The 26,807-nt window shown below is 38.8% G+C and overlaps 1 protein-coding gene across 4 annotated transcripts in view; it reads left to right on the top strand.

Moving 5' to 3' along the window:
- The window catches only part of RC3H2 (ring finger and CCCH-type domains 2), a 54,942-nt gene extending 29,255 nt beyond the window's left edge, over positions 1 to 25,687 (top strand). The window contains exons 10-21 of one of the 4 annotated variants that reach the window (XM_045883095.3): positions 4,257 to 4,565; positions 9,018 to 9,232; positions 10,051 to 10,484; positions 11,079 to 11,249; positions 13,482 to 13,598; positions 13,958 to 14,171; positions 14,633 to 14,717; positions 14,984 to 15,065; positions 15,148 to 15,282; positions 15,534 to 15,641; positions 15,738 to 15,886; positions 16,523 to 25,687. In XM_045883095.3, coding sequence (XP_045739051.1) covers positions 4,257 to 4,565; positions 9,018 to 9,232; positions 10,051 to 10,484; positions 11,079 to 11,249; positions 13,482 to 13,598; positions 13,958 to 14,171; positions 14,633 to 14,717; positions 14,984 to 15,065; positions 15,148 to 15,282; positions 15,534 to 15,641; positions 15,738 to 15,886; positions 16,523 to 16,718 — 2,215 coding nt within the window. In that variant the 3' untranslated portion in view covers positions 16,719 to 25,687. Of the gene's footprint in view, positions 1 to 4,256; positions 4,566 to 9,017; positions 9,233 to 10,050; positions 10,485 to 11,078; positions 11,250 to 13,481; positions 13,629 to 13,957; positions 14,172 to 14,632; positions 14,718 to 14,983; positions 15,066 to 15,147; positions 15,283 to 15,533; positions 15,642 to 15,737; positions 15,887 to 16,522 lie in introns of all 4 variants that reach the window. The other 3 variants (XM_045883094.3, XM_045883097.3, XM_045883096.3) reach the window with 3 other exon arrangements.
- The last annotated feature ends 1,120 nt before the right edge of the window (positions 25,688 to 26,807 follow it).

The raw sequence follows: 26,807 nt of genomic DNA, 5'->3' as shown, positions 1-26,807 counted from the left end.
TTCCTCAGTATATCACAGGATCTGGTGGTCCTAATCTAGCTTTCCAGCCTTACTCTACCTTTTGCAGTTTTTATTTTTTTAAGGTACATCTTGTTAATCACTGTTTACTACTACACAAATTCTTTCATTCTTTCCCTTGCACATGTTGTTCCTCTATATCATACGCTTTTCTCTTCTCTATTTGGAGAGCTCCTGTTCTTAGTCATACTCTGATGTCAGCTTCCTTCTGAGGACTTCCCTGACTTCCCAGGCAGTGTTAGTTGCTTCCTTCACTGTGCCGGTGTAGTGCTTTATACTTTGTAACATCCAGTTCTCTTGTCATACTGCAATTATTTATTTGCATGTGTGTATTTTCACTGGACTTCATTTATCCTATGGGTAATTAATCTTGATATTTTCTTCACTTAGCAAGTATCTGATACGTAAATTCAGTATATTTATGTTGAAAGAGCAAATAATCTATAATTCCTATTTCCAGCCAGCCTCACAGTCTCTGTTGGTGTGTGAAAAAAGAAGAAAAAACAGGATGATACCAAGGATTAAGGAGGTGGAAGATGTCACTATCCTATTGGCTAAAAAAATACACGTTGCTACCTATCTCTGAGTTTTTGAGGGTAGAACCTTTGTCTTATTTCACATAATACACCAGGAGCAAACATTTGTTTTACTTAAATAAATTTTACTCCAGCCTGCTTTAACTATTATGCATCTCTCTAACCAAACTAAATGTAAATTCCCAACAGTCTCCTGAGTATTAGAATCGTGTTTCCAAGAGTTGCTGCATTCTGGAGAGTGTCAAAAGCCTGGGATCAACCAGTTCAACAGATATTTATAAAAATGATTGTTAAGTGCCAGGTACTATTTGAGATGCTTATAGTGGAGGAAGAGGAACAGTAAACATGTAAATACAATTTCAGTTACTGATAAAATAAGAACATCTGAGGTGGAAACAAACTTGGCATGCGTGGGAACTAGAAACAAGACCAGTGTGTCTGGAAGATGGAGAATGAGAAGAACAACAAAAGATAAGATTGGAGAGGTAGGCAAGGGCCAGATCATACTGGCTTTATGGACCATGGTGAGGAATTTGGAAGCCATTGTAGGGTTTTATTCAAATGCAATGATGAGGATTTTGGGGGGTTTTTTTTTTAATCTTATTTATTTATTTATTTTTAAAGGTTTTATTTATTTGACAGAGACACAGCTAGAGAGGGAACACAAGCAGGGGGAGTGGGAGAGGGAGAAGCAGGCTCCTGGCTGAGCAGGGAGCCCAATGCGGGGCTTGATCCCAGGACACTGGGATCATGACCTGAGCTGAAGGCAGATGCTTAACAACTGAGCCACCCGGGCGCCCCAAATCTTATTTATTTTTTAAGTAAGCTCTATGCCCAACATGGGGCTTGAACTCAGGAGCCTGATCAGATCAAGAGTCACATGCTCTACCAACTGAGCCAGCCAGCCAACCCGCAACAATGAGATTTTAATTTTGTCTTAGAAATGTCACTAAGTGCATGGCTGGAGACCAATTAAATTACTACAGTGGTTGAGGCACAGGATTGGTATCTTGGTCCTAGGACCATAGTAATGAAAATGATGAAAAGTGATCAGACTGGGATGTATTTCGGAAGTAGGGTTGATAAAACTGATAGATTGAATGTGGACTTTAAAAATCAAGAATGACTCCAAGGTTTGGGACCTGCATAACCAAGTAGTGTATTTTACTGAGATGGGAAATGCTTTTGGGGTAGAAAATCAGTAGTTTGTTCTCTTGGCCATATGAAGTTAGAGGCTTACTCCACATTCATGCAGCAAATATTTATTGAACACCTAGTATGCACAGGTACTGTATGATGTGCTGAAGGTAGAGTGGTGGGTAAGAAAGGCAAAAATCCTTGCTCTCATGGGGCTTACACTGTAGTAGAGAAGATTGACATAAAGCAAATAATTAGAAAGCATGATATTTGGTACTGCTCTGTGCTATGAAGAAAAATAACACAAGGTATGGAGAAAGAGAACGATTGGGAAAGGGGAGATATTTTAGATAAGATGGTCTGGGAAGGTATCTCAGAGGATATGACATGTACGGAGACACCTGAATGAAGTGATGATGCCCTAGAACAACAGATCGTTACAGGAGTGGAGTCTTTGCAAAGGCAGATGGGCTTGGGACCTGGGGCTCAAGTGGAGATGGGCCCTGGGTAGAACCCAAGCGGCAAGATTGGCCTGAGTTAGGAGCCAGGAGCTCTTCATCCCTTTTTCAGAGGAGCATGTGGTTACAGATGCAGGAAGGTTACTGGACTTGGTGGTGAAAGAAGTAATTCTCCTCTGGTTTCAACTATTTTCTCTGAAGTGGGAGGTGGTATCATCAGTGGTGGAGGAGCTGTGGAGAGTGGAGGTGGAAAGGATGTTAGAGATGGGAAAGTGAATTTAGTAGAGAAGTGTAATAATGTATTGCTTGGCCATTTTAAATAATTGATCATAATTTTGAAGGGAGTCTAGAGAGCCATGATGGCATAGTTTTTCTCCACCAACATTCAGCTGCCACGGAGCAGGCCCAGAATAAGAGAGTAAGTGAAGAATCAGATTAGGGTTTTACCAGGTGAGTTCCAACAGGGGGAGTTGAAGGTACTTACAAGGGAGGAATTAATGGTAGATAGTGGATTCAAAGCTGGGTGAGGCAGGGAGTGAGTACTTCAGGGAGCTCAAAGATGATTTTAAAAGAATAGGAAATAAGTGGCTGTTTCAGGCGTGAGGGCCAGATCCTAAATCCAAGTCTTTAGCTTCCTAGTTGCTAGAAGTCCAATATGTATCCTGACTTGTCACTTACTTTACCTCCCTTAGTTAAGGTTTTACTTCTTACAACTCTTCTCTTTTAAGGTACTCACAATTAAACCTTTTGTTTTTTGCCTGCCAGAGTAATCTTAAGGATAGCTGAGATTTGTCCTTTGAGGATGGAAAGCAAGGAGCAGCTGGGTATTTTGTGCAAGAACCTTTGAGATGAAGAATGAAGAGCAGGTTTCAGAGAGCATGTTGAGGAAAGTGCAGGCCCCTCCACATCACCAAACTGCCTTTCTAAAATATAGGTCTGCTTGTACCCTACTCATAATCAGTGGTTCCCCAGAATATCTCTGAGATGACATATGTAGATTGGCTATAACTGTTGTCTTCTTTTTTTTTTTTTTTAAACTTTGTGTTCTGTCACTGCACCCCCAGCCAGTCTCGTCTGGGGACACTTGTCTTTTATTGAGCTCCACATGCCTCTGTCAGTGTGTGTGTGTGTGTGTGTGTGTGTGTGTGTGTGTGACAGAGGGAGAGGGAGGGAGGGAGAAGAGCAGGATTGAATAATAAGGCTGTTTGTAGATATTGAGGGACTGAAAGGGAGGGATTGTGAAGGCATTGCTCATCACTAACGCTATTTATATTTAATTACCATATGTTTGATTATGTATAACATTAATATCAGATTAATTTAGGCTTATGTAATTATGACTTCAAATGTGTGTAGTCGTTTTTCTTTTCATGTAACAGTTGTTCATCACTTTAAAGTATTAGAGGAAACATTGACTAGGACTACATTATAATGAAGTTTTTGAATTGTACAAGTGAAACAAATTTTCTTAAATCGACTCCAAGATCAAATTGCTTTATATATTAAGAGTGTTATATTTGACCACTATAGATAAGACCCTGAAATTAGTATCGGAAAAGTCTTTAATCCAAATCCTTTTTACTTCAGGCATAAACTTAATCTGAAAAATATAATACTAAATTTCCATATTTTGGTATAGCGTTTAAGAATGAGTTTTGGTTTCATAATTTTTTAAATTTATATAATGCTCTAATCATTTGGTAATAACAGAACTTTGCCAACTTTTTCATACTTTTCATTTTGCATTGCTAAGTAAATTTGGTATGGTTCCTTTCATTTTTATATAATGTACTTTATATTCCAATTATATAAAATTTTCAAAAGAATCTCTTCTTATTCCCTCAAAAGGTTTCTTTGAATACATGTGTATTTTGCTTGCTGTATTAATTACGTGCCTACATATATGTTTGTGGGGGGGCATATGTATTTTCATGTGGCATCTATCACAGCAGAGTTTGATGTAGACTGATTTGATATTTAGCTGAAGAAACTTTTCTTTAAAGCTGTTCCTCCTATTTAAATCTTTTCCCATTGTCTTTTTTTTTTTCTCCTTTCAGGGTAAGATTTAGTGAAATATTCACTGATATGTTGATTGTTTTTGAAACAGGTATCGATTAAGGAACAAAAAGATCAATGCAACTGTAAGAACATTTCCTCTTCTAAATAAAGTTGGTGTAAACAACACTGTCACAACCACAGCCGGAAATGTCATTTCTGTCATAGGAAGTACTGAAACAACGGGGAAAATTGTTCCAAGTACAAACGGAATTTCAAATGCAGAAAACAGTGTTTCCCAGCTAATCCCACGTAGTACTGACAGTACGTTAAGAGCTCTGGAGACTGTGAAGAAGGTGGGGAAGGTTGGCACTAATGGTCAGAATGCTACTGGGCCTTCTGCAGAATCCGTCACTGAAAAGTAAGTATTAGGTAAAAATGGTTACTGTGAGTTTTTTAGAAATGCTTGAGTATTTTTATTTATCCCAAGGAAAAGAAATTAATCAGAATTTTTATGCAGAATGTTCCACATAGTAGAAAAAGCACTAAATGCCAAAAAATTTGAGTTTTAGTCCTGGGTCTGCAGTTGAATAGCTCTGTGACCTTAGAAAGTCACTTCAGCTCTGGGTTTTGTTTTCCTCGACTATAAACTAAAGAGGCTGGGCCAGAATTGGTTTTTGTTGTTTTTTTTTTCCCCACACTTACTTCTTTGAACTTCTATGGAATAGGATTGAGTCCATAGAAGGGCCAGAAAGGAACTAAGTAGAAACCTAAGCAAGGTGAGATGCTGAGCCTCCAGCCTCTGCTGCAGTCAGAACAGTTCCTCTCTGTACTCCATAATGATGTGTGGTAGTTAAGAGGGGCCTCTTGAGAGCCGAACTCTCTGGGTTCAAATTCTGGCTCACTGTTTTCTAGCTGTTTGATATTAGGCCAATTAATCTGTCTTCCTCAGTTTACTCATCCATAAAATTTGTACAAAAATAGCAACTACTACATATGTTGGTTGTGCGGATTTGTGAATTGTTAAGTGTGATGCTTTGAACAGTGCCTGCCCAATAGCACTCAATAAATATCTGTTGTTGTTGTTATTATTATTACCAATATTGTTGGGTTTCAGCATAAGAAAGGGTTTTGGTGCTTTAAGAAAAAAGTTTTACAACTTTCTAACAATCTGAAAAGTTATTTCCACCTCTAAAATCTCATGCTTTGGTATTATTGTAGGGTCTTAAAATCTGAGTTTTAACATGTTCAGATTTTGTTGCCCCTGTCAGTGTTTATTATATGCCTTCTAGAAAATTATATGTAATATGATAATGTAATACTAGGTAATTGTATGGAATATTGAAGAGACCAGCCCTTTAGAACTGAAAGTTTTGTTAGGGGCTGGTTAAAATAAGATTAGATAGATAGGTTGGCACCAGATTATGGAGACCTTGTGTTACATATATGTTTAGAAAACGAACTTTTGAAGGGTTTTGGCAAGGTAACGTAGAACTGTTTTATAACCATACAGTGGAATGTATTCAGCCATAAAAAAGGAGTGAAGTACTAGTACATACTACAGTATGGTGAACCTTGAAAACTATGTTAAGTGAAAGAAGCTAGATATAAAAGGCCATACATTACAGAATTCCATTTATGTCATTGTCCAGAATAGGCAAATCCATAGAGACCGAAAGTAAATGAGTGGTTGTCAGGGGCTGGGGAGTGAATGCTAACAAGGAGAGATTTCTCTCAGGGCTGATGGAAGTGTCTCAGGATTAGTGGTGATGGTCCTTGTACATCCTTGTGAACATACAGAACATCACTGAATTGTATACCTTCAAAAGGTAAATTATATCTCAGTTTTTTAAATGATAAGACTAGGGAAAAAACTTTTAAAAAATCTAAATCAGGGACGCCTGGCTGGCTCAGTTGGTTAAGCGTCTGCCTTCGGCTCAGGTCATGATCCCAGGGTCCTGGGATTGAGTCCCGCATCAGGCTTCCTGCTCCGCGGAGAGCCTGCTTCTCCCTCTGCCTCTGTCTCTCTCTCTCTCTCTCATGAATAAATAAATAAAAGCTTTAAAAAAAAAAAAATCTCAATCATTCATTCAAAAATTATGGATCTTCCACGTACCCAACACCAGCCACTTGGTGGAAATGTAATGAAAATGAACTAGATAATACTACTCCCTGCTTCTAAGATGGGACTTACAGTGTGGTTTGGGATGCAGATGTAAACAGACCATACAATATATTCTGAGAGGTACTATAATGGAGTTGTGTTCCAAGTATTATTAGAACACAAAAAAAGAATACCATTCTGCAGGAAGTCACTGTGGAAGGCTCCTTAGAGAATACCTGGCTAGTTCCAGAAACATGGATAGTTGGGAAGGAAGGACTCCTCAGTACAGGAAGCATCACAGGCAAAATCATGTACGCAGGAGAGGCATGCTGCGGAAGAGCCTAGAATCCTGAAAGTCCTGTAGGCTACAGCTGTAGGAATCTAGCTGCCTGACTGGAATGTGACTGAAGGCTAGCGTTTTCCTTAAGTCTGATTTTTACAGATAGTTTGCACGATCTCATGAGGCTATGAATCTATGAATCTTGTCATGGATTTTGATACCTTTTTTGCTGACAAGTCTAAAAATTCGCCATTTCAAAGTACTTACCCAAATTTTATAGTATATAACATTTTGATATGGAAGGACCAGAAAACCTGTGTAAAGCACATTGCATAGTGCCTGGAATGTGCTCAGTAATTGCTCAGTAAGTTAGTATATTACTGTTATAAGGAAATCCTAATTATTTTCCTTGTTGCCTTTAACTGCAAAGAATAAACATAGCCCTAAAATATCTTTAAACTGTAAGTCAGTAAATTTGTATCTACTATTATTACCCACAGTTCCTTAGTTATTTTCATTTTACACATAGAAGTAAACATCTGCTAGACTAATCTGCTGTGTTAGACTTAAAAGCAGCCCATACTCCTTGTTTATATTCTAGCTTTAAAAGGGCTTCTCTAGTTTGAGAAAAACCCTCTACTCTACTTGGGATGCAGCATACTGAATTCCTGCATCATTAACAAATGCATTTTCTGGAGCCACCACATATCTAAGCTCTTAAAGTTGGACTTTTTTTTTTTAAAGATTTTATTTGAGAGAGGGAGAGCACAAGCAGGGAGGAGGGGCAGAGGGAGAGGGTAGAAGCAGACTCCCCACTGAGCAGGGAGCCCAATGTGGGCTCGATCCCAGGACCCTGGGATCATGACCTGAGCCAAAGGCAGATGCCTAACTGACTGAGCCACCCAGGTGCCCTAAAGTTGGACGTCCTTCTTAATAGGACATAAGAAAGCCATGATGAGATCCTCTGGAACTGATTGCTTGGTGACTCAACAAAGAAAATCCTTTGTTTAAAAAAAATAATAAGTTTATGTATTCAGTTTAATGAGTAACCATATATTGGCATTTTGATCATCCACTAGTTATTTACTGACTACCTACTATGTGGCAGGAACTGTTTCATTTGTTCAACAGATATTTACTGAGGAACTACTGTGTGCCAGGAATTCTTGTAGATATAACACTTAACAAAAATCTGGAGAGACTGCAATTAACAAACTGGACAAAAATGAGGCCCCTGGGTGGCTCAGTGGGTTAGGCATCCAGCTCTTGATTTTGACTCAGGTCTCGATCTCAGGGTTGTGAGATTTAGCCTCACGTCAGGCTCTGTGCTGGGTTTGGAGCCTGCTTAAGATTCTCTCTCTCTCCCTCTGCCCCTTCCTCCCCAAAAGGACAAAAATGGCCTTTTCTCAAGGAGTTTACATTTCAAAATGTCTGTCTAGCTCTTAATAGAACAACCTTTCTTTTACAGTCTGTCTTCTTTGTCCCAAAGAATTCTGGTGGACTGCAGTGGGCCCTTGAACAACACAACCCCTGTGCAGTCCGAATTTCGAGTGCAAGTTTTGACTTCCCAAAAACATAACTACTAATAGCCTACTGTTGACCAGAGGCCTTACCGATAACATATTGTTGATTAACACAGATTTTATAGGTTATATATACTATGTACTGTATTCTTGCCGTAAAGTTAGCTAGAGAAAAGAAAATGTCATTAAGAAAACATAAGGAGGGGGGCGCCTGGGTGGCTCAGTTGGTTGAGGGACTGCCTTCGGCTCAGGTCACGATCCCAGAGTCCCTGGATCGAGTCCCGCATCGGGCTCCCTGCTCGGCGGGGAGTCTGCTTCTCCCTCTGACCCTCCCCCCTCTCATGTGCTCTCTCTCTCATTCTCTCTCTCAAATAAATAAATAAAATCTTAAAAAAAAAAAAAAAGAAAACATAAGGAGGGGTGCCTGGCTCAGTCAGTAAAACATGCAACTCTTGATCTCAGGGTCATGAATTTGAACCTCACATTGAGGGTAGAGTTTACTTAAAAAAAAACAAAAAGTATTTTTAAAAAAAGAAAATACATTTATAGTACTGTATTCATTGAAAAAAATCTGCATGTAAGTGGACCTGTGCATTTCAAACCTGTGTTGTTCAAGGGTTAACTGTATATTTCTTCTGTTGAGAACTGAGTAATTTTTTTTTATTTTCTCTAGGAAAAATATGTTGTTTAAGAATGAGTAAAAAGGGATTGATGGGTCACATTAGTGCCTGGGATTTGTTTGCATTTCTTTTTGCCTTCACCAGAATATGAGATCTATTACTATGATTCTATGAATGAGCAGTGGAAGGTGGCAATGAAATTCATTGCCTAATTTTTCGCTATGGAAGTACCTAAAGTTTTTCCTATTAGTGGTTCACTATATAATTTTATGAAAAATTCCTTCTGAGGAAGACAACAGTTACAGACAGTGATTTATTCTTTGTTCTTGATAAATTCTCTCTCCAGTAAAATTGGCTCTCCACCCAAGACTCCTGTAAGTAATGTAGCGGCTACCTCAGCTGGGCCTTCTAATGTTGGAACAGAGCTGAATTCTGTGCCTCCAAAATCCAGCCCATTTATAACTAGAGTACCAGTATATCCTCAGCACTCTGAAAACATTCAGTATTTTCAAGATCCAAGGACTCAGATACCCTTTGAAGTCCCACAGTACCCACAGACAGGTAAGTAATTTTAGATAGTTCTAAGAAAAAAAAACTGTAATATAACATTTGTTGTCCTTAGGTAAGTAAGTGAATCACTTAATCACGTACCTAGAATATCTGCATTAAAGAATTAATTGGGGTGCCTGGGTGGCTCAGTTGGTTAAGCGTCCAGCTTTAAATCTCAGGTCAGGTCTTGATCTCAGGGTCATGAGTTCAGGCCCTGTGTTGGGCTCCTTGTTGGGTATGGAGCCTACTAAAAAAAAAAAAAAAAAAAAAAATTAATGCTTTGGACTAAGTTTTCTTTCTACCCTAAGAATTGATGATTCTACATGCCAGTAGTTTTAAGATTCTCCTTCCTATGCATCAAATTTAGGGTCCATGGATGAACTTCAGGGAGTTTTGTGAATCCCTTGAAACAGTTTGCAGAATGTTTGGCTTATATATACTTATGTATAATTTTGGAAAGACAATGCACAACTTACATAGATTTTGAAAGCTCTTTAATCTCTGCTCCCCAAAAGTTAGGAGTCAATAATGTAACTAATTACTTAATCCAAAACCTGTGGCAATAGATGCCCTAGAAGGAAACTTACCAGCCATCTGTTAATAGCTCTGTCTTGGGTTTTTGAGGAGCAGTTTAACAAAATAGTGAACTTTAATGATTTTCATATAGTAGTTATGTCTTGAAAGCATGTAGTTTCTTTCTAAAGCAGGGGTAATTAAGGTTCAAAGCTTACTTCCTTTTCCCACATTAAAGGCTGCTTTAGACTTAAACCTTTGTAAAATGTTGGATTTTACTGAGATTACATTATGTATTCCTCTTTCTGATTTTCAAGGCTACTACGCACCCCCTCCAACGGTGCCAGCCGGTGTGGCTCCCTGTGTTCCTCGCTTTGTGAGGTCCAGTCATGTTCCAGAGTCCTCCCTCCCACCTGCTTCTATGCCATATGCCGATCAGTACAGCACATTTTCCCCTCGAGATCGAATGAGTTCTTCTCCTTACCAGCCCCCTCCTCCGCAGCCATACGGACCAGTTCCTCCAGTACCTTCTGGAATGTACGCGCCTGTGTATGACAGCAGGCGCATCTGGCGCCCGCCGGTGTACCCGCGAGACGACATTATTCGGAGCAGTTCCTTACCTCCAATGGACGTGATGCCCTCGTCTGTTTACCAGGCGTCCTTGCGAGACAGATATAACTCACTAGATGCGTATTACTCCGTGGCTTGTCAGCCACCTAGCGAGCCAAGGACAAGTGTGCCTTTACCAAGGGTAAGTGATGACGGAAATAGGAGAGCACTACTGTCATGTGGTGGGTAAGAGCCTGCTGTCACACACAGGGACACCACCCTGGTACCGTTCCTGGCTCCTCCACTTACGAATTGTGTGACGGACAGAAGTTACATGACTTCTCTGTGTCAGGTTCTTCACGTCTGGTGGCAGTGATAGTGGTACCTACCTCATAAGGCTGTTGTGAGGATTAAATCAGAAAAAGCCCTTAGAATGGGACCTGATACATATTAATGCTCAATAAATGTTATGCTTGGATAGGAAACTGAGGGCAAAGTAAAAGAAATCTCCAAAATAGGACAGGGCCTATTTTCAGTATCCCCATGTAGGCAGAAATGACTTCCCTAAACCAGAAAAACTGAGTGCTCGGATATTACTTTTAACATCACTGGACTCAATATTAACCCTTCCATTTAAATGTGTGGAGAACAGACTAAAGTGACTTCCCTACGGTACTTTTTCTTTTTTTTTGGTCCCAACGATATAATAAACTGTTAACATTATTTCCGCAGAGCATAGTTAAATTTATTTACTGCTCCCTAGATGATTAAGATTGTTTCTTTTATCCCCCCTTAGGAACCTTGTGGTCATTTGAAGACCAGTTGCGAGGAGCAGATAAGAAGAAAGCCAGAGCAGTGGGCACAGTACCACACTCAGAAAGCACCTCTTGTCTCTTCAACTCTTCCTGTGGCAACACAGTCACCAACACCACCTTCTCCTCTATTCAGTGTAGACTTTCGCACTGATGTAAGAAAGGTCTTAATCACTTCATGTTGCAAGGACAGGTCAGACACCTGACCTCAGAGCACTCCTTCAAACCAGGCTTAGCTGTGTTGGCCATTTTGCAGTGGTTTGGTGTGCAGTCGAGTCTGCTTAGTTCCGTGAACACTGAGCATGTAATGAGCAGTACAGTTAGGCATTGTCAGACTCAGAAGACCATGAAATCACAATCCTCTTCCCACCAAGAATTGAGTCTTTGCAGCAGTGTAGTTCTCATTGTTTTTCTGGTTTTAATTAATAAGATGTATATCTACCATTTATTGAGCACCTACTTGTGCCAGGCACTGTACTAAGCATTTACATAATGCTATTTTATTTAATTCTCACAAAAATCTTAGGGGGCAGGTATTAAATCTCTATTTTTTTTTAGGAATCTTACTCAGAGAAATTAAGTAATTTGCCCAGGTAGTAAATCTGGCAGAGGCATTTCTTCCCTACTTCACAAAAGGTGCAGAAATGCCTACTGTTTTATTTGTGCAGTTTTCTGTCACCGTTAACTGTTGTTCTTGTTACAAAACCAAGTTTTTGTACTAGGATCATTTCAGTGTGCCCTGTGCCCTGTTGTTTTCAGTACTTTCATATGTAGAACAAACTTTTTTTTTTTTTTTTTTACTTCCTCTAGTTTGGTTTATTTCCCATTCCTACAGGCTTTAATATAAAAAACTTCTTAAAATCTTATGAAAAATTTCAAACACATAAAAAGTAGAGAGAATAGTATATAATAAACCCCATGTACCCATCACCCCTAATTATCTGCTTAGCCAGTCTTGTTTCATTTGTACAACCCCTCTTCCCTCTGTATTATTTTGAAGTAATCCTAGACATATACTTTCATCCATAAGTAGTTCAATAAACCATTGAATTTTTAAACCAGGTCCAAATTTCTCATCAAACTTAGACTTCTTTAGGGCACCTGGATGGCTTGGTTGGTTAAGCATTCAGCTCAGGTCATGATCTCAAGGTTCTGGGGTCGAGCCCCTTGTTGGGCTTCCTGCTCAGTGGGGAATCTGTCTCTCCCTCTGTCCTTTCCCCAACTTGTTCTGTCTCTCAAGTAAGTAAATTTAAAAAAAATCTTTACAAAAAAAAACCTTAGACTTCTTCAAAGCAGCTAAACATCTTGACAACAGTGTAATATGAGTTGCCACTTACTTGATACAAAAATGTATTTACATTTTTTTATACTTTACTGTAAGAAATAAGTATTTCCCTGGGGAGCCTGGCTGGCTCAGCCGGTAGAGCATATGACTCTTGATCTTAGGGTCATGAGTTCAAGCCCCGCACTGGGTGTAGAGATTACGTTAAAAAAAAAAAAAATTATTTCCCTGACACTCAGCTCAGCTGTTTGCTAGCAATATGACTTCGTATAAGTAATTTAACCTTTTTGGCCTTGGCTTTCTGTATCTGTACAATCAGTAAACTAGATTTAATGATTATTACAACTTTAATATTCTGATCCTATAATAATTTTGACAGTCCCTTTAAAATTTGTCCACTTTCTCTTCTAGTTCCAGAAAGCTGCCTTTGAGTGTTGTTTTTTTTTTTTTTTTAATCCTGCGTGGTTTATCCGTTATATTCCCATAGGTTTTTTTTTTTTAAGATTTTTTAATTTATTTATTTGACAGAGAGAGACAGCAAGAGAGGGAACACAAGCAGGGGGAGTGGGAAAGGGAGAAGCAGACTTCCCGCCAAGCAGGGAGCCCGATGCGGGGCTTGATTCCAAGACCCCGGGATCACGACCCAAGCCGAAGGCAGACACTTAACGACTGAACCACCCAGGCGCCCCTATTCCCGCAGTCTCATGTTGGTCTTTTCTCAAGAGAATGATAAACTACCACTATGGACTGTGGTGTGTGTATGTGTTTTCTTTTGTTTTTTTCATTTTTTGGAGTACCTTGTCCATATTTGAGGCATGCTGTAAATATTTGTTGATTGGTTTTGATGGTATCGGTCAGGGGTTTCTTATGAGTACTGAAAGAACAAAGTAAAAACAGAAGTCATTCTATTTTGTATTAATGAATAATATAAACACAAAGAATATAGATACTACTTGTTACTAATGACAGTTTTTTATATTAATTATGGAAGGTTTAACTGTTCAATATGAAGTCCTGTATATTCTATAATTGTTACTTTGTATTAGTTAACAAGTTTGTAAGTTTGATTTGTACTAATTGACTATGCCTTTTTTTTTTTAATCAGTTCTCTGAGAGCGTGAGTGGTACAAAATTTGAAGAAGATCATCTTTCTCATTATTCTCCCTGGTCTTGTGGCACCATAGGCTCCTGTATAAATGCCATCGATTCAGAGCCCAGAGATGTAATTGCTAATTCAAATGCTGTATTAATGGTATGATTTGGGGGGGCGGGGGGATATCATGCATGTTGACTGAAGTTTTAGAGTGATTGAATGCTTTCGTCTTCATATTGTTGCTATATAACTCCTCTGTAAGCAGCAGAGTTATATTTAGGTAAGTCTGAAATAAATTGCATTTGATGTTTAAATTATTTGAGCATAGTTCGGTGGTTTAAAATAGATGTTGGATTACCATTGAGATCTATAGCTAGTGTTAAATTTACCAGAAAACTTAATTACATGTCTTTTGAAAGCATTAATCTGTACTACTAGCTGAAGTAATTGCCAGCAATCCCTTTATTGATTTTCTTTGGTTTATGCAGGACCTGGACAGTGGAGATGTTAAGAGAAGAGTGCATTTATTTGAAACCCAGAGAAGGACAAAAGAAGAAGACCCAATAATTCCATTTAGTGATGGACCTATCATCTCAAAATGGGGTGCAATTTCCAGATCTTCACGTACAGGTTACCATACCACGGATCCTGTCCAGGCCACTGCTTCCCAAGGAAGTGCCACTAAGCCTATCAGTGTATCAGGTAATCCCCCTTAACTAATACTGATATGTTCTAACACTGTGCTTTTTAATCTTCATTTTGTGAGGTACAGAACATTTCCCTCCATTAATAATCCCAGAAAACTCAGAATTACATGGTTTAGCCAGAAGAACATGGCTGGTTAGATAAAATAGAGATCTTTTCTTAAAAATATATGTTCACAGGGCACCTGGATGGCTCAGTTGGTTAAGCGACTGCCTTCAGCTCAGGTCATGATCCTGGAGTCCCAAGATCAAGTCCCGCATCGGGCTCCCTCCTCAGCGGGGAGCCTGCTTCTCCCTCTCTCTCTGCCCCTCCCCCTGCTCATGCTCTCTCTCCCATTCTGTCTCTCAAATAAATAAATAAAATCTTTAAAAAAAATATATATATATATATATATATGTTCACATTTATATACTGATTTTTCACTTTTGTGATCATTATTTTTTTCTGCATTTCTATAGATTATGTTCCTTATGTCAATGCTGTTGATTCAAGGTGGAGTTCATACGGTAACGAGGCCACATCATCAGCACACTATATTGAACGGTAATGTTACTCTTAATTCTCTTGGATTCTCTATTCTCAGACTGTACGTTATCCTCAGAGTATAGATCCTACCCCCCAATTATTCATGAAGTATGCTTTATGATTTTAGCTATATAACAAATTTCTGAAAAAAATTTACATTTGGAATGACAACTGAAACTTTCAGGGTTGATACATTATTGAAAACACATATGGTATATGGCCATTACTGCTTTAGGTGCTTCCTGATTTCACTTTTATAAATGTAAACATGTTTCTCTTTAAAGGGACAGATTCATTGTTACCGATTTATCCGGTCATCGAAAGCATTCCAGTACTGGAGACCTTTTGAGCATTGAACTTCAGCAGGTAGGCTCTGTGTTGCTCAGCTTTGAATTCTTTAAAAATGGCAGTTAGAAGCTAACTTTCCTTTTTTTTTCCTTTCCTGTAGGCCAAGAGTAACTCATTGCTTCTTCAGAGGGAGGCCAATGCTCTGGCCATGCAACAGAAGTGGAATTCCCTGGATGAAGGCCGTCACCTTAGCTTAAATCTTCTAAGCAAGGAAATTGAACTGAGAAATGGAGAGGTAAAACTTCTCCCAGCTTCATGCTTAATGTATTTGCTGGTTGCTGTTGTGTTGGTTTCTGCCATTACTTAGTGCATGTTAGTGTGCCTTTTTATGGTGGATGATTGCTTTTAAAACTCTGAATAGAAATAAAATTGTAGTACCAGATTTCTTATATAATTCTTTATTTCAATCATTGGGATTCCCATTTTAATCTAAAAGGGAAACCCCAGCTTCCACAGGTATAAAATCAGCATTTTTCTTAATTACAGAGTGATTATACAGAAGATGCAAGCGATACTAAGCCTGATAGGGATATTGAGTTAGAGCTTTCGGCACTTGATACTGATGAACCTGATGGACAAGGTGAACAAATTGAAGTAAGTACTACAATTAGTATTTAGGAGGCTTTATTCCATTGGAAATGAAAGTATAAAGTGCTTTCATAGTGAAGGATTAACATTTTATTTTCTTAGGAGATCCTGGACATACAGCTTGGTATCAGTCCTCAAAATGATCAATTGCTGAATGGAACAGCAGTGGAAAATGGGCATCCGGTCCAGCAGCACCAAAAGGAGCCACTGGAGCAGAAGAGACAGAGTTTAGGTGAAGACCATGTGATTCTGTGAGTGTTAGACAGATAATTCCTAACCAGTGGACATAGGCTCTGAATATTTAAAGAGAAATAGATGCAGTGTTAAATGCATTTTTGGCTTTATCCTGTAAGGGGAAGACCCTGTGTAATAGGACAATGATTGGGTCAGTCTGGATTTTTAGGAAAGAAGAGGTAAATTTGAACAAACAAAGTAGCCCACTTAAGTCACCTGAAACTTGCTTTTTGTTGGGATGAAAGTTTGTCCTCATGATCCAGCATCAGGTTATACTTCTCAGTCTGGTAGGCAGATTTCTAGATGGCAAAATGGAGAATTAAAACCTAGATGTAGGGTTTCCCTTTTTAATAAATTCATGTTAAGATATTCTTGGATTTAATATTGCCATTTTATATAATTACTGCCAAAAATATGGGTTAGTCTTGAATTTGATAGTTTGTTGGCCTTAAATTAACCAGTACTTTAATTTTTTTAATACGATTTTTGGAAAATGGAACTTTTTTAGTGAGTGCTGATACTTTTTAGTGATAAAGACATGCTTTTGCTAGGGGCTCTTAAGGTTGTTACAACTTGTATTAAGCATGTATGGTTATTCTTTAAAGTTTTCACTTAAAGCTAATTTGTTTTCAATGTCATTTATTTTCTCCCAGGGAGGAGCAAAAAACAATTCTGCCGGTAACTTCTTGCTTTAGCCAGCCACTCCCAGTGTCCATTAGCAATGCAAGTTGCCTCCCCATCACCACGTCTGTCAGTGTTGGCAACCTCATTCTGAAAACTCATGTTATGTCTGAAGATAAAAACGACTTTTTAAAACCTGTTGCAAATGGGAAGATGGTTAACAGCTGAAAGGAGGTTCATCTTTCAAATTTGTGACCATACCATGGAAGCATTTACACTAGCTTTTTATATATATAATATATATTATATAATGTATATTTTTTTTAAAAAAAGATATTACTGGGGGCATCCATTTCCTGTGGACTCTTTGATACTCAAGCCCTCTTGCATTAGCATTATGAAAAAAAAAAGAAAATTTACTTTACTAGGGTAACACGTTCACTTTCCAGAGGTGATTGGAATTTGGACATTTAACTTAAGCTTCAAGCAGCTTTTTATGAGTTTGTAGCAATCCGGTGCAGTAACTGAGCCATTTCCTATTTTAAATGGCTTCTATAGAAAATTAACAACTCAGTTATTAAACTAGCAGGATCCTACAATGATACATCTAGTGAAAGTAGACTTAATTAACTTATTTATTTCTATTTTATGTTTTGCTGAGAGAAATTTCCATCTCATTCCAGCTGCTTTATTTATCTTTTTCATGGGATTTTGCATGGATTTTTTTTCTTTTTCTTTCTTTTCCTTCTTTCTTCCTTTCTTTCTTTCTTTTACTTTGAAGAGTGGAGTTAGATGTTCTTACCATAGAATTTTACAGGGTTATATACTAGCTTTCTTTACTGCATTATATGTAGGAGTGTGGTGCAGTGCTTTTATCTGTAGCATTGAAATTTTTTTTAATTTTCCATTTTTCAAGAATAGTTTCTGCTTTGTTAATATTTATACACAGGCTACTTGTTGAAGTAAGTAATTAAATATATAACCAAGTGCCTAAGTCTTTCAGCTGATGTACTAGATATTAAATTCTCCTAAGTTATGCAGAATCGTTTTTACAATTTTGATAAATTATGCACTAATGTAATGGCAGTTTTTTAAAATGCAGATTTAAGCCTGTACATTATTGAATCTGATGACTTGGCAAAAGAATCAGGTGCTTTCAGCTTTCTTGAGAAAACCCTGTATGTAGCGTTTGCACTGACTAACAAGATGGTATTGCTGGTTTTTTGTTTTTGTTTTTGTTTTTTAATTTAAACTAATTAATTTGGATGTTCATTGCAATATCTTGGTTAAATATTGTTTATTGTTACTTTACGTTGGGGTTTAATTTTCCTTGTTTTCTGACTGTTAGGTTGATAAGACTATGAACCATGTAATAATAGAACATTGGCTAACCTTTATTCATACTTAGAAACATGAATAATTTCTGCCCTGCTAAATGTGACTGAAAAGTGTTTGGACCTGGCATCTGGAAGTATGCAGTATGTTCAACCAGCCATGCCCCAGATTTGTGGGAGGTATTTTACTGAAACCTAAATTTCAGTCAACATTTGGAAACAAAAGCTGGGCATTCCTTTCTGGTGATCTTACCTATAGTTTGTCTCTTTGTTTTCCCCCCGGTTTCTTTGAGATTAGTTTGACTTTTATTATTATTTTTTTAATTAACTTCTGTGAAGTTGTTTACTCTGAAAATTGTACTGGAATATTTTAAGCCAAGCTGATCTTTCACCAGGTGTACTGTATGTAAGGGCTTTTCCTGCTAGCAAGATGCTTAAACAGGATCATGTTATTGGTCGTCTGAGCTATTTAGTTGTTTTACAAAACCACAGCATTGTATCAGATAAGATTTTGATAAAAAGTTTTGTGCACATTTCCAGGGGCGGGAGGGTTGACATTTCCCTGAAATTTCTTGATCAGAATGAGTAAATACTGGTGTTTGATACCTGTCTTAATGAACATGCTCATAAGGTGACTGATAAGTTGTAAATATACCTGAGAAACAAAGGGGTAGTTTTGATATTCTGGTGTCAGTATGGAAGATCTTACACATTTATTTAATATTCAGATGTATGAAGATGTTTGTTTGTAGCCTAACAGCACAGTAGCCTTGACTTCGTTTCCTTCGGTTAGTACTGTACCTTTTTGCCATGGCCAGTGCTCCCTCTCCCTACAAAACATTTTATTTATTTCACTCTGTAACCTGAAATGAATAGGAACAAGAGTTTTAAACCATGTTACATTAACTTATTTCTGACATTATAAATTAGCCTAGGATATTACAGGAACATGATTGTTATATAATTTATATCAGAACCCTTCTATAAATATGCGCTTATTACATTTAAAATGCTTCCAATGTACTTTATTTGCTGTTTGTATTTCCAAAAAGGATATGCAAACCAGTATGTCTATTTCATGGATATTTAAATAGTGAGATCTTCCATGTTGAAGGTAATGTATTTTTTTTTAAGATTTTAAAATTGCTATTTTGTTACAAAATAGAGACCTATTAACAGTTTGAGAGCTCCTTATGTGCCCTCAGGGAAAGAACCCTCTGTGCAACAGAACTACGCAAAACATCTTCAGCACGTTCTGAGGGTGAATATATACTACATAAATTGATCTTGTGTATTTAACCTTATCTTTTTAATTTTAAAATTGAAATTTTGAAACTTGGTTGTGCTCTGCTGGAGGGGTTTGGGATAAACTGCTTAGGTGTTTGCCTACTTGTCCAGTGAAATTACATTTGCATCAGTGTATGTATATACCTGCCAGGTATGTCTCAGAACATTTATATTAAAATAATGCTTGTCTTGCAGCAGGTGATCCCATAAAACAGTAACTCCCTGTTCTTAAAAACTTACTCTCGTTCTCACTAACAACATAGGAATTGTTTCTGTGTTGGGATTATTCTGTATTGCATCCTTTATCTGTGTAGTGACCATCTTCTGTTTCTCATGGTGGGTTTCACATAAGGAAAGACATTGGTTCTCTGCCCCTTTAGAAGAAAGAGCAATTTTTCTGATCCTTCTTCAAAAAGTTACTCCCTGATGTCATGGAGGAAAAAATATATATATAAATCAGACCGAGGATGTGACTTTTTAAAATTGGGTGCATTCCTTGTCATTTGACCCTTTTACCAACATGTTGTGATGTACATATGTTTGAAATCAGTACATAAGGCAATAGGAGAGGAAAGGTGTAATGCTGGTAATTAAACTGCATATGGTGCCTGTGGTCTAATTAGGAAAAAGTGGTCTGAGGTCTGGAAAGTGGGAAAATGGTGGGGCGTTTGTTTTACTTTTTGTGTTTTTGTTTTTCCATTTCTGAGTCCCACTCTGAAGGCCGTGTGCCTCATTCAGGTTCTGTGAATGTAGCCTCAGTAGTTCTCTTTTGTAGTGTCCAGTTCATTTTCTAAAGCCTGAGAAAGTGATGTATGTATTTTGTCTAGTTGGTACCTGAGCAGAGCAGATTCCCTTGCCTTTCCTGCCATGACTTCCTTTCGGTACCATCTGATAAGCCAGCGTCATGCGTGGAGTTTGTGTGTTAGAATTTTCAAGAGAAGGTAGTACTTCACTGGGTCAGTGCACTGATTTTTTTCCTAGTAGTTATTTACTCTCACAAGAGAATAAAAGAAACCTCACCTCCTATATGAGAACTGAAATATCCCATTTGTATGGATCTAGTCACTTTCACTCAAATTTCGAGTTGATTCAAAGTATATAAAGCACATCCCAATTTTACATGCTGCCTTGAGAAAATCACAGGATGCACAGCAATTTCTAGGAATTTAAAATGGGATCATTTAAACATTTGAAAACATTGTTCTAAAAACCATCTAGCTTGCTCTTGCATCTTAGATGTTAAAGCCCATGTTGTTTGGTTGACGGGTGGAATTGTAATGATCAGGTTCAGCATGTGATTTTAACTTTGAATCTGAATATTTCTTCCCTAGCCTCTCTGTGTCGTTTTCTGAGCAGACTGTCACCAGTATTGGTAACTGAGCAGTTAAAGGGAAAAGTTGCGTTGCAACTATGTATTAGTTTCCTGGGAGAACTTTCCTTGTGTTTTAGTGATTGAAGAGTATTGATGGGATCACTTACTGTAACTCCTTCATAAGAACCCCTTCTGCAAGCAGAACACAAATGAACGTGCTCAAGGAGTATCCCATTTTCTGGATAAATTGAATACATTTGCTAGTTATTCCTTCATACTAGCAGTTTCTTTGTATCCCTTTGCTGGCAAGGGAATACAAGGAGTCAAGGCGACTGATGAGAACAGCCCACATTTGAGTGGAGTCTTATTTCTACTCCAAGAGCAGTTAGTTATCTCCCCAAATCCGAAATTGGCAACTTTTTTCTTTTTTTAAATAAAATTTTAAAAATATCCTCAAACCAGTGGAACATAGACACTGGCTGCACTTAGTACTGCCAAAAGCCAAGGTCATTTGCATATACTCCATCAATCTGTCGAGAATTAGGCCTCACTTTATAACCCAAGGCATGGAAGTGCATGCATTCTCTTAGCTGGGCAAACAATTATACTGTAGTTGTGATACAACACACGTGGCTTCTATTTGTACTGCACATACCCACTGTACAGCCACTGGGAGTGTCGTGGTTAGCTTGCAGCAACTGCTGTCTGCATTTATACTGTTCATTGCATATTCTTTTCCCTGGAAGTGAAAGAGAAATGTTTTTCTTGTTGCATTGATTACATTTTATAAATTTGCTTAGCTGGAAAGTTTGGGAAAAGAGGCCTGTTTGTCAATTGTACAACCGATTGTGAAGCTCTAGTGTGAATATTTTTACGTCTGTATTAGACATTTTCTTTGCAAATCTATTGTTCGATTGAAATGTAAATGAAATTAAAGATGGTGTACACCCATCATGTAAAAAGCAGGCACCATCTCTAAGATGGATTTAATGCTCATTTTTAAGGCATATACTCAGCTTCTATTTAAAACTATAATTTAAAATAATTCTGTACAATGAAATGGGGAATATATATGGGAATAAATTCTATTCCATTTATTTCAATTTGAATTCCAAATTGTAATGTTTCCCTTTGTGCTATAGGAATAGGATTAAATGGGGGAAGGCTAGGATTTATAAGGCCTGTATATGGGGGGAGGGCAGAGATGGAACAATGAGGGTTGTGATGATAGTGAATAGCAAAGAGTGAATTCTGTGTGTTTTTGCTGTAGCACTGAAGTGAAGAGATATTAGCTTTGGCTGTTCACAGAATAGAGCATCATGATTTTCAGTGTTTGAGAGAAAATTGATGGAAAAAGTTTGCAGTACTTGACATGTATTTGCATGCACAAAATAAAATTATTTGTCCACCTTAAAAGTTGTTTTAGTGTCAATATTAAGTTCATGGTGCATTTTAGTTATATTGATATCCTTGGTATACTTCTTGGCTTAAATAAGCTACCAGGATAATCCTTGAGATTTAAATAATCACCTGCCTTGGGGCACGTGGCTGGCTTAGTCAGTAGAGCATGGGACTCTTGATCTTGGGGTTGTGAATTCGAGTCCCACATGGGGGGTGGGTTGTACTTAAAAACTTTTTTTTTAAAGATTTATTTATTATTTGAGAGGGAGGGGCAGAGGGAGAGAATCTCAAACAGACTCCCTACTGAGTGTGGAGATCCATGCGGGGCTCAGTCTCACAACCCATGAGATCATGACCTGAGTCGAAACCAAGAGTCAGGTGCTTAACCGACTAAGCCACCCAGGCACCCCTAAAATTAAAAATCTTTAAAATAAATAAATGTAATAAATAATCACCTACGTCATGCATACATGCCTGGGAAGGATCTGAAAGAATGAATAGATCAGGGAGGTTGAAATATTTTGTAATCCAGTCAGTCAATTCAATTATTCAAATACAGATAAAGTACTTTCTATATGGCAGATGAGGACATAGATAATACTAGCAGATCACAATCTAGGGGAGGAATGAAATAGGACAAATTCATAAATAACTAATGTGTCATAGAAGTACAAAGACACTTCTGTGGAACCTCAGAATATGAACAGATAATGGCCTGAGTGGATTGAAACACCATTTTCACTGGGCCCTGACTAGTTGTACTCGCTCACTCAGCTGATACATTTTAAGCCCCAGTGTGTGCTGGTCATTAAGGTTAAAGGTCAATAAAAGACGAACTCTTCCTCTGGAAGTTCTTAGTGTGGAAACTGGGAAAGACAAATCTGAATCATCAGCTGAGGGGAGCTATGTTCTAATGTAGGCTGTATGGAAACTTGAGAAGGGACACTATGGGGTAGTGGTGGTGAGCCAGGGGAGATGCTTCTTTGAGAAATGATCCCTGCCTGGCTAGACTTTGTAGGCTGAATAATATGTCACCAGGTAGAGAGAGGGGAACACCTATTCTACCTTCACAACAATCCACTCTGTATCTTAACAGTCCTTCACTGTAGATCTTATGATCCCTATTTTGTATCTGAGATGTTAAGTAACTTACCCAAGACCTCCTGGCTAGAAAGTAGTGGAGTCCGAATTCAGGACTCAAGTCTGTTCTACCTCCCGAAGGTAGTGATTGATGGTGGGGGTTGGAACTGTTTTAGCTGTATTACAGTGGAAGGAGTGTTTAAGGAATAGCTTAACTAACTCTTAGAGCACTTACCATATTCCAGACACAGTTCCAAGCACTATAAGGTATATTAAAATCTAGGACCATTTACTGTCACCGTTTTACAGGTGAGAAAACCAAGGTAGACACCTTAGCAAATTTGCCTGAATTTACATGGCTGGATGAGGTAGGTAGGGATCTCTATGAAGGACATTGAATATCATAATAAAAAGACTTAGGGAGTCTTGGAAGTTAGATGATCTGAACAATCTGGGGTTTAAGAAAGATCACTTTGGTGGTAGAGTGAGGTGAAGCTGGAGATAGACCACCAGCAGGGAAGCCAGGTCAGCAGTCTAGGTAAGAAGTGTTCGGAGCATGGCCCAGCAGGGATGGAGGGAGAGAGAGGTGGATCTGAGAAGCAGGAGAGAGCAATTGACAGGATTTGTTGTAGAGAGAAGATACTAGAAATCTACACATTACAGTGGATCAGATTTGGCTTAGAGTCCCAGACCTCATTGCTGAGAAGAGAGCCGTATTTGTGAGACGTGTAATATTGTGTAAGCCCTGGAGTGACAACATAGATCAGGAAGAAGAGGAAGAACCAGGGATAATGGATCCAAGCAAAGGAGAGGAAACTTAAGGAAATGAAAGTCCAGGAAGATTTTATCTCCTCTATTGTACCTATTGGAGTAATGAGCGTGCACCGTAACAAAGAGGACGGTAAAAACCTTAATTGAAAGTTCCACAGTGCAGTGGTTCCAAACTTACTTGCATGGTGCAATCACCTGGGCATCTTTTAAAAATCCCAAAGCCCAGAACATAACCCCAGACGGATTAAATCACAATCTCTGGGGGTGGCACCAAGGCATCTGTACCTGTAAAGCTCCCCGAGTGCTTCCAAGGTGCAAAAAATTGGGGAACCACTGCTGTAATGAATGAAAATGGATTTGGGACCTGTCTTAGCCGAGGTATTAAATAACATCCGTTAGCAAATGTTCAGGCCCGTGTGGTTCTCGGAGACATTCAGCAGATATCTTTATGAGAATCTACTACGTAAGGCCTAAAGGATACAGGAGTGAGCTAGTCCCTAACTTCATGAAACTTACATTACAGTTGGAGGCATAGACAAAAAACAAATGAAAGGTGAATTTAGATCATGAGGAGTAATACAACCAGAATGAATATAATACAACCAGCTGATGAGATATTGTAAGGTGGGAGTGGTAATTCTCAGGACTGTGGACAGTTTTAGGCAGAGCAGGCAGCCCAACATCCCTGTCTGGATCCCTGATAAACATCTCAAACTTAACATGTCAAAGACGGAGTGTCTGGGATTCCTCCACTCCCCAAACTGCACCTCCAGTCTCTCCCCCGCCCCCCTGTTTCAGTTACTTCCCCCTAGATCACTGTCCCTCCCACTTAGTCCAGCAACAAATTCTGCCAGTTCTACCTTCAAAATATATTCAGAATTTGACCCCTTCTCACCACCTAGGTCTGAGCCACAATTATCTGTCACGTGAATTAGCCTGAATGGCCTCCTGTTCTCTCTGCTTCTGCCCTTGCCTCCCTTCAAGCAGCTAGAGTGATCCCTTTAAACTGTGAAGTCTGATCATTTCACTCCTGTGCTCAAAACCCTTCAAATGCATCATCATCAGAGTGAAAGCCAAAGCCGCTTCTCTGGTTTTTTGCTATGGCCGCACTGGCCACTTAGGTGCTCACCACGCCAGGCGTGCTTCCATCATAGGGCTTTTCTGCTTGTTAAGGATAAAGCCTTCCCCCACCCTCACTGGATATCTTCATGATGAGATATTCCTTTTCTTAAGGTCTTTACTCAAAAGTCAACCTCAGTGAAAACTGGATGGAGAGCCATGGCAGGGGATGGGGTACCTATTTAAACTAGATATTTTAACCCAAGAGACTGGGTGAGTTCAACTGGGTTTTTTTTTTCTTTTAAACTTTATATTCTGAAGTAATTATAGGTTCACAGGAAGTTACAAAAATACTAGAGGACCCATGCACCCTTCACACAGTTTCCCCAATGATAGCATCTTTCATAACAGTACAATAGCAAAACCAGGGAATTGACATTTCTAACAATCCCCATACTTTATTCAGATGTTATCAGCTTCACATGCACTCATTTGCATGTATGTGTGTGTGTGTGTAACTCTTAGCACATAGATTTGTGGAACCACCACTACTCCCAAGATAACAGAACTGAAAAAAAAAAAAAAGGTAACAATGTTCGCTCAATGATCCCTCATGCTACCCCTTTACATTCATATCCATTCACCTCCCTTATCTTCATTCATCCCTAAGGTCTGGCAACCACTGATCTGTCTCTATCTCTATAACTTTGTCATTTTGAGCATATTGTATAAATGAAATTATACAGGATGTAACCTTTTGAGATCGGCTTTTTTCACTCAGCCTAATTCCCTTGAGATCCAACCAAACTGTCACATGTATTAATAGTTTGTTCCTTCTTATTGCTGAGTAGTAAATGTACCACTTTGTTTAAACATTCACCCGTTGAAGAACATTTGGGTTGTTTCAAATTTTTGACTATTATAAATAAAGCTGCTATGAACATTTGTATACATATTTTTGTGTGGACATACGTTTTTTGTTTCTCGTATTTTTTTGAGCAAATAAATTGGTGTACTTGGGCTACCTCTGAAAGAAATGGATAAATTGGACTTAGGTAGTCTTAAAAATGGACAAATTCCTTCAAAGTACAATTTACCAAAACAGATACAAAATCAAAAGGAAAATTGGAATAACTCTTGCATTAGTTATCTATCGTCACCTGACAAATTACCCCCAAACCTAGTGGCTTAACGTAACAGCATCTATTATCTCACAGTTTCTGTGGGTCAGGAATCTGCGTGTGACTTCAATGGGTCCTGTGCTTCCGGTCTCACAGGTGTTGGCTGGGGCCTCAGTTATCTCCCTGCTCACCTGGGGAAGTGTCTGCTCCCAAGCCTACTTCCTGGATTGTTGGCAGGATTCAGTTCCTCTCCAGCAGTTGGAATGAGGGCCTCAGTTTCTCGTTGAAGGCTGCCCTCAGTTCCTTGCCACTTGAGCCCCTCACAATCAATATGGTAGTTTGGCTCATCCAAGCGGCAAACAGGAGGAGCCTGAGATGGGGGAGGGGAGGGTGGGGACTGGCGGAGGGGGGGTGGGGGGGTGGAGAGGGGATGGGTAGAGAGGTGGGGAGCAGGGCGCTGTAAAGAACTCACAGTCTTTTGTAACCTGATCTTGGAAGCACCATCCCATCTCTTTTGTCATTATTACTTAGAAGCGTCATTTGGTCCAGACCACAGTCAGGAACTGATATAGCTCCGCAAGACCTCCACCTCCTGTTATTCATGCTCTGTGTAATCCCCTTCCCCTACGTGTGGACTAGACCTAGTGACCTCTTGATCTCTAGACAGGAGACAGAAACCGTACAGGGCAAGTTTAATACAAAGAATTATTAAGATTTAATAAATGAATGAATGTTAAGATAAAAGGAAATTCCATATGGAACCCTATGGCTTAGAGGAATCCATATGGTACCCTACCTAAGGAAGGACATACTTGGAAAGAGGCCCCCTTACCAAGACTGTGGTACGGACCTCAGTGCAGAAGGTGAAGTTCAGCCCACCACACAGCAGGGAAGTCTGCTGATGTGCCCAGGCTGGAACTGGTTGCTGGCCAGCAGAAAGCAAGTCTCTGGA

This window comes from Mirounga angustirostris, unplaced genomic scaffold (genome assembly GCF_029215605.1).
Source record: "Mirounga angustirostris isolate CCGP_5_RB_7025 unplaced genomic scaffold, mMirAng1.0.hap1 SCAF_15, whole genome shotgun sequence".
In the NCBI taxonomy this organism is placed as follows: domain Eukaryota; kingdom Metazoa; phylum Chordata; class Mammalia; order Carnivora; family Phocidae; genus Mirounga; species Mirounga angustirostris.
The sequence above is the reverse complement of the archived record's forward strand: the minus strand, read 5'-3'. Positions and strand labels throughout refer to the sequence as shown.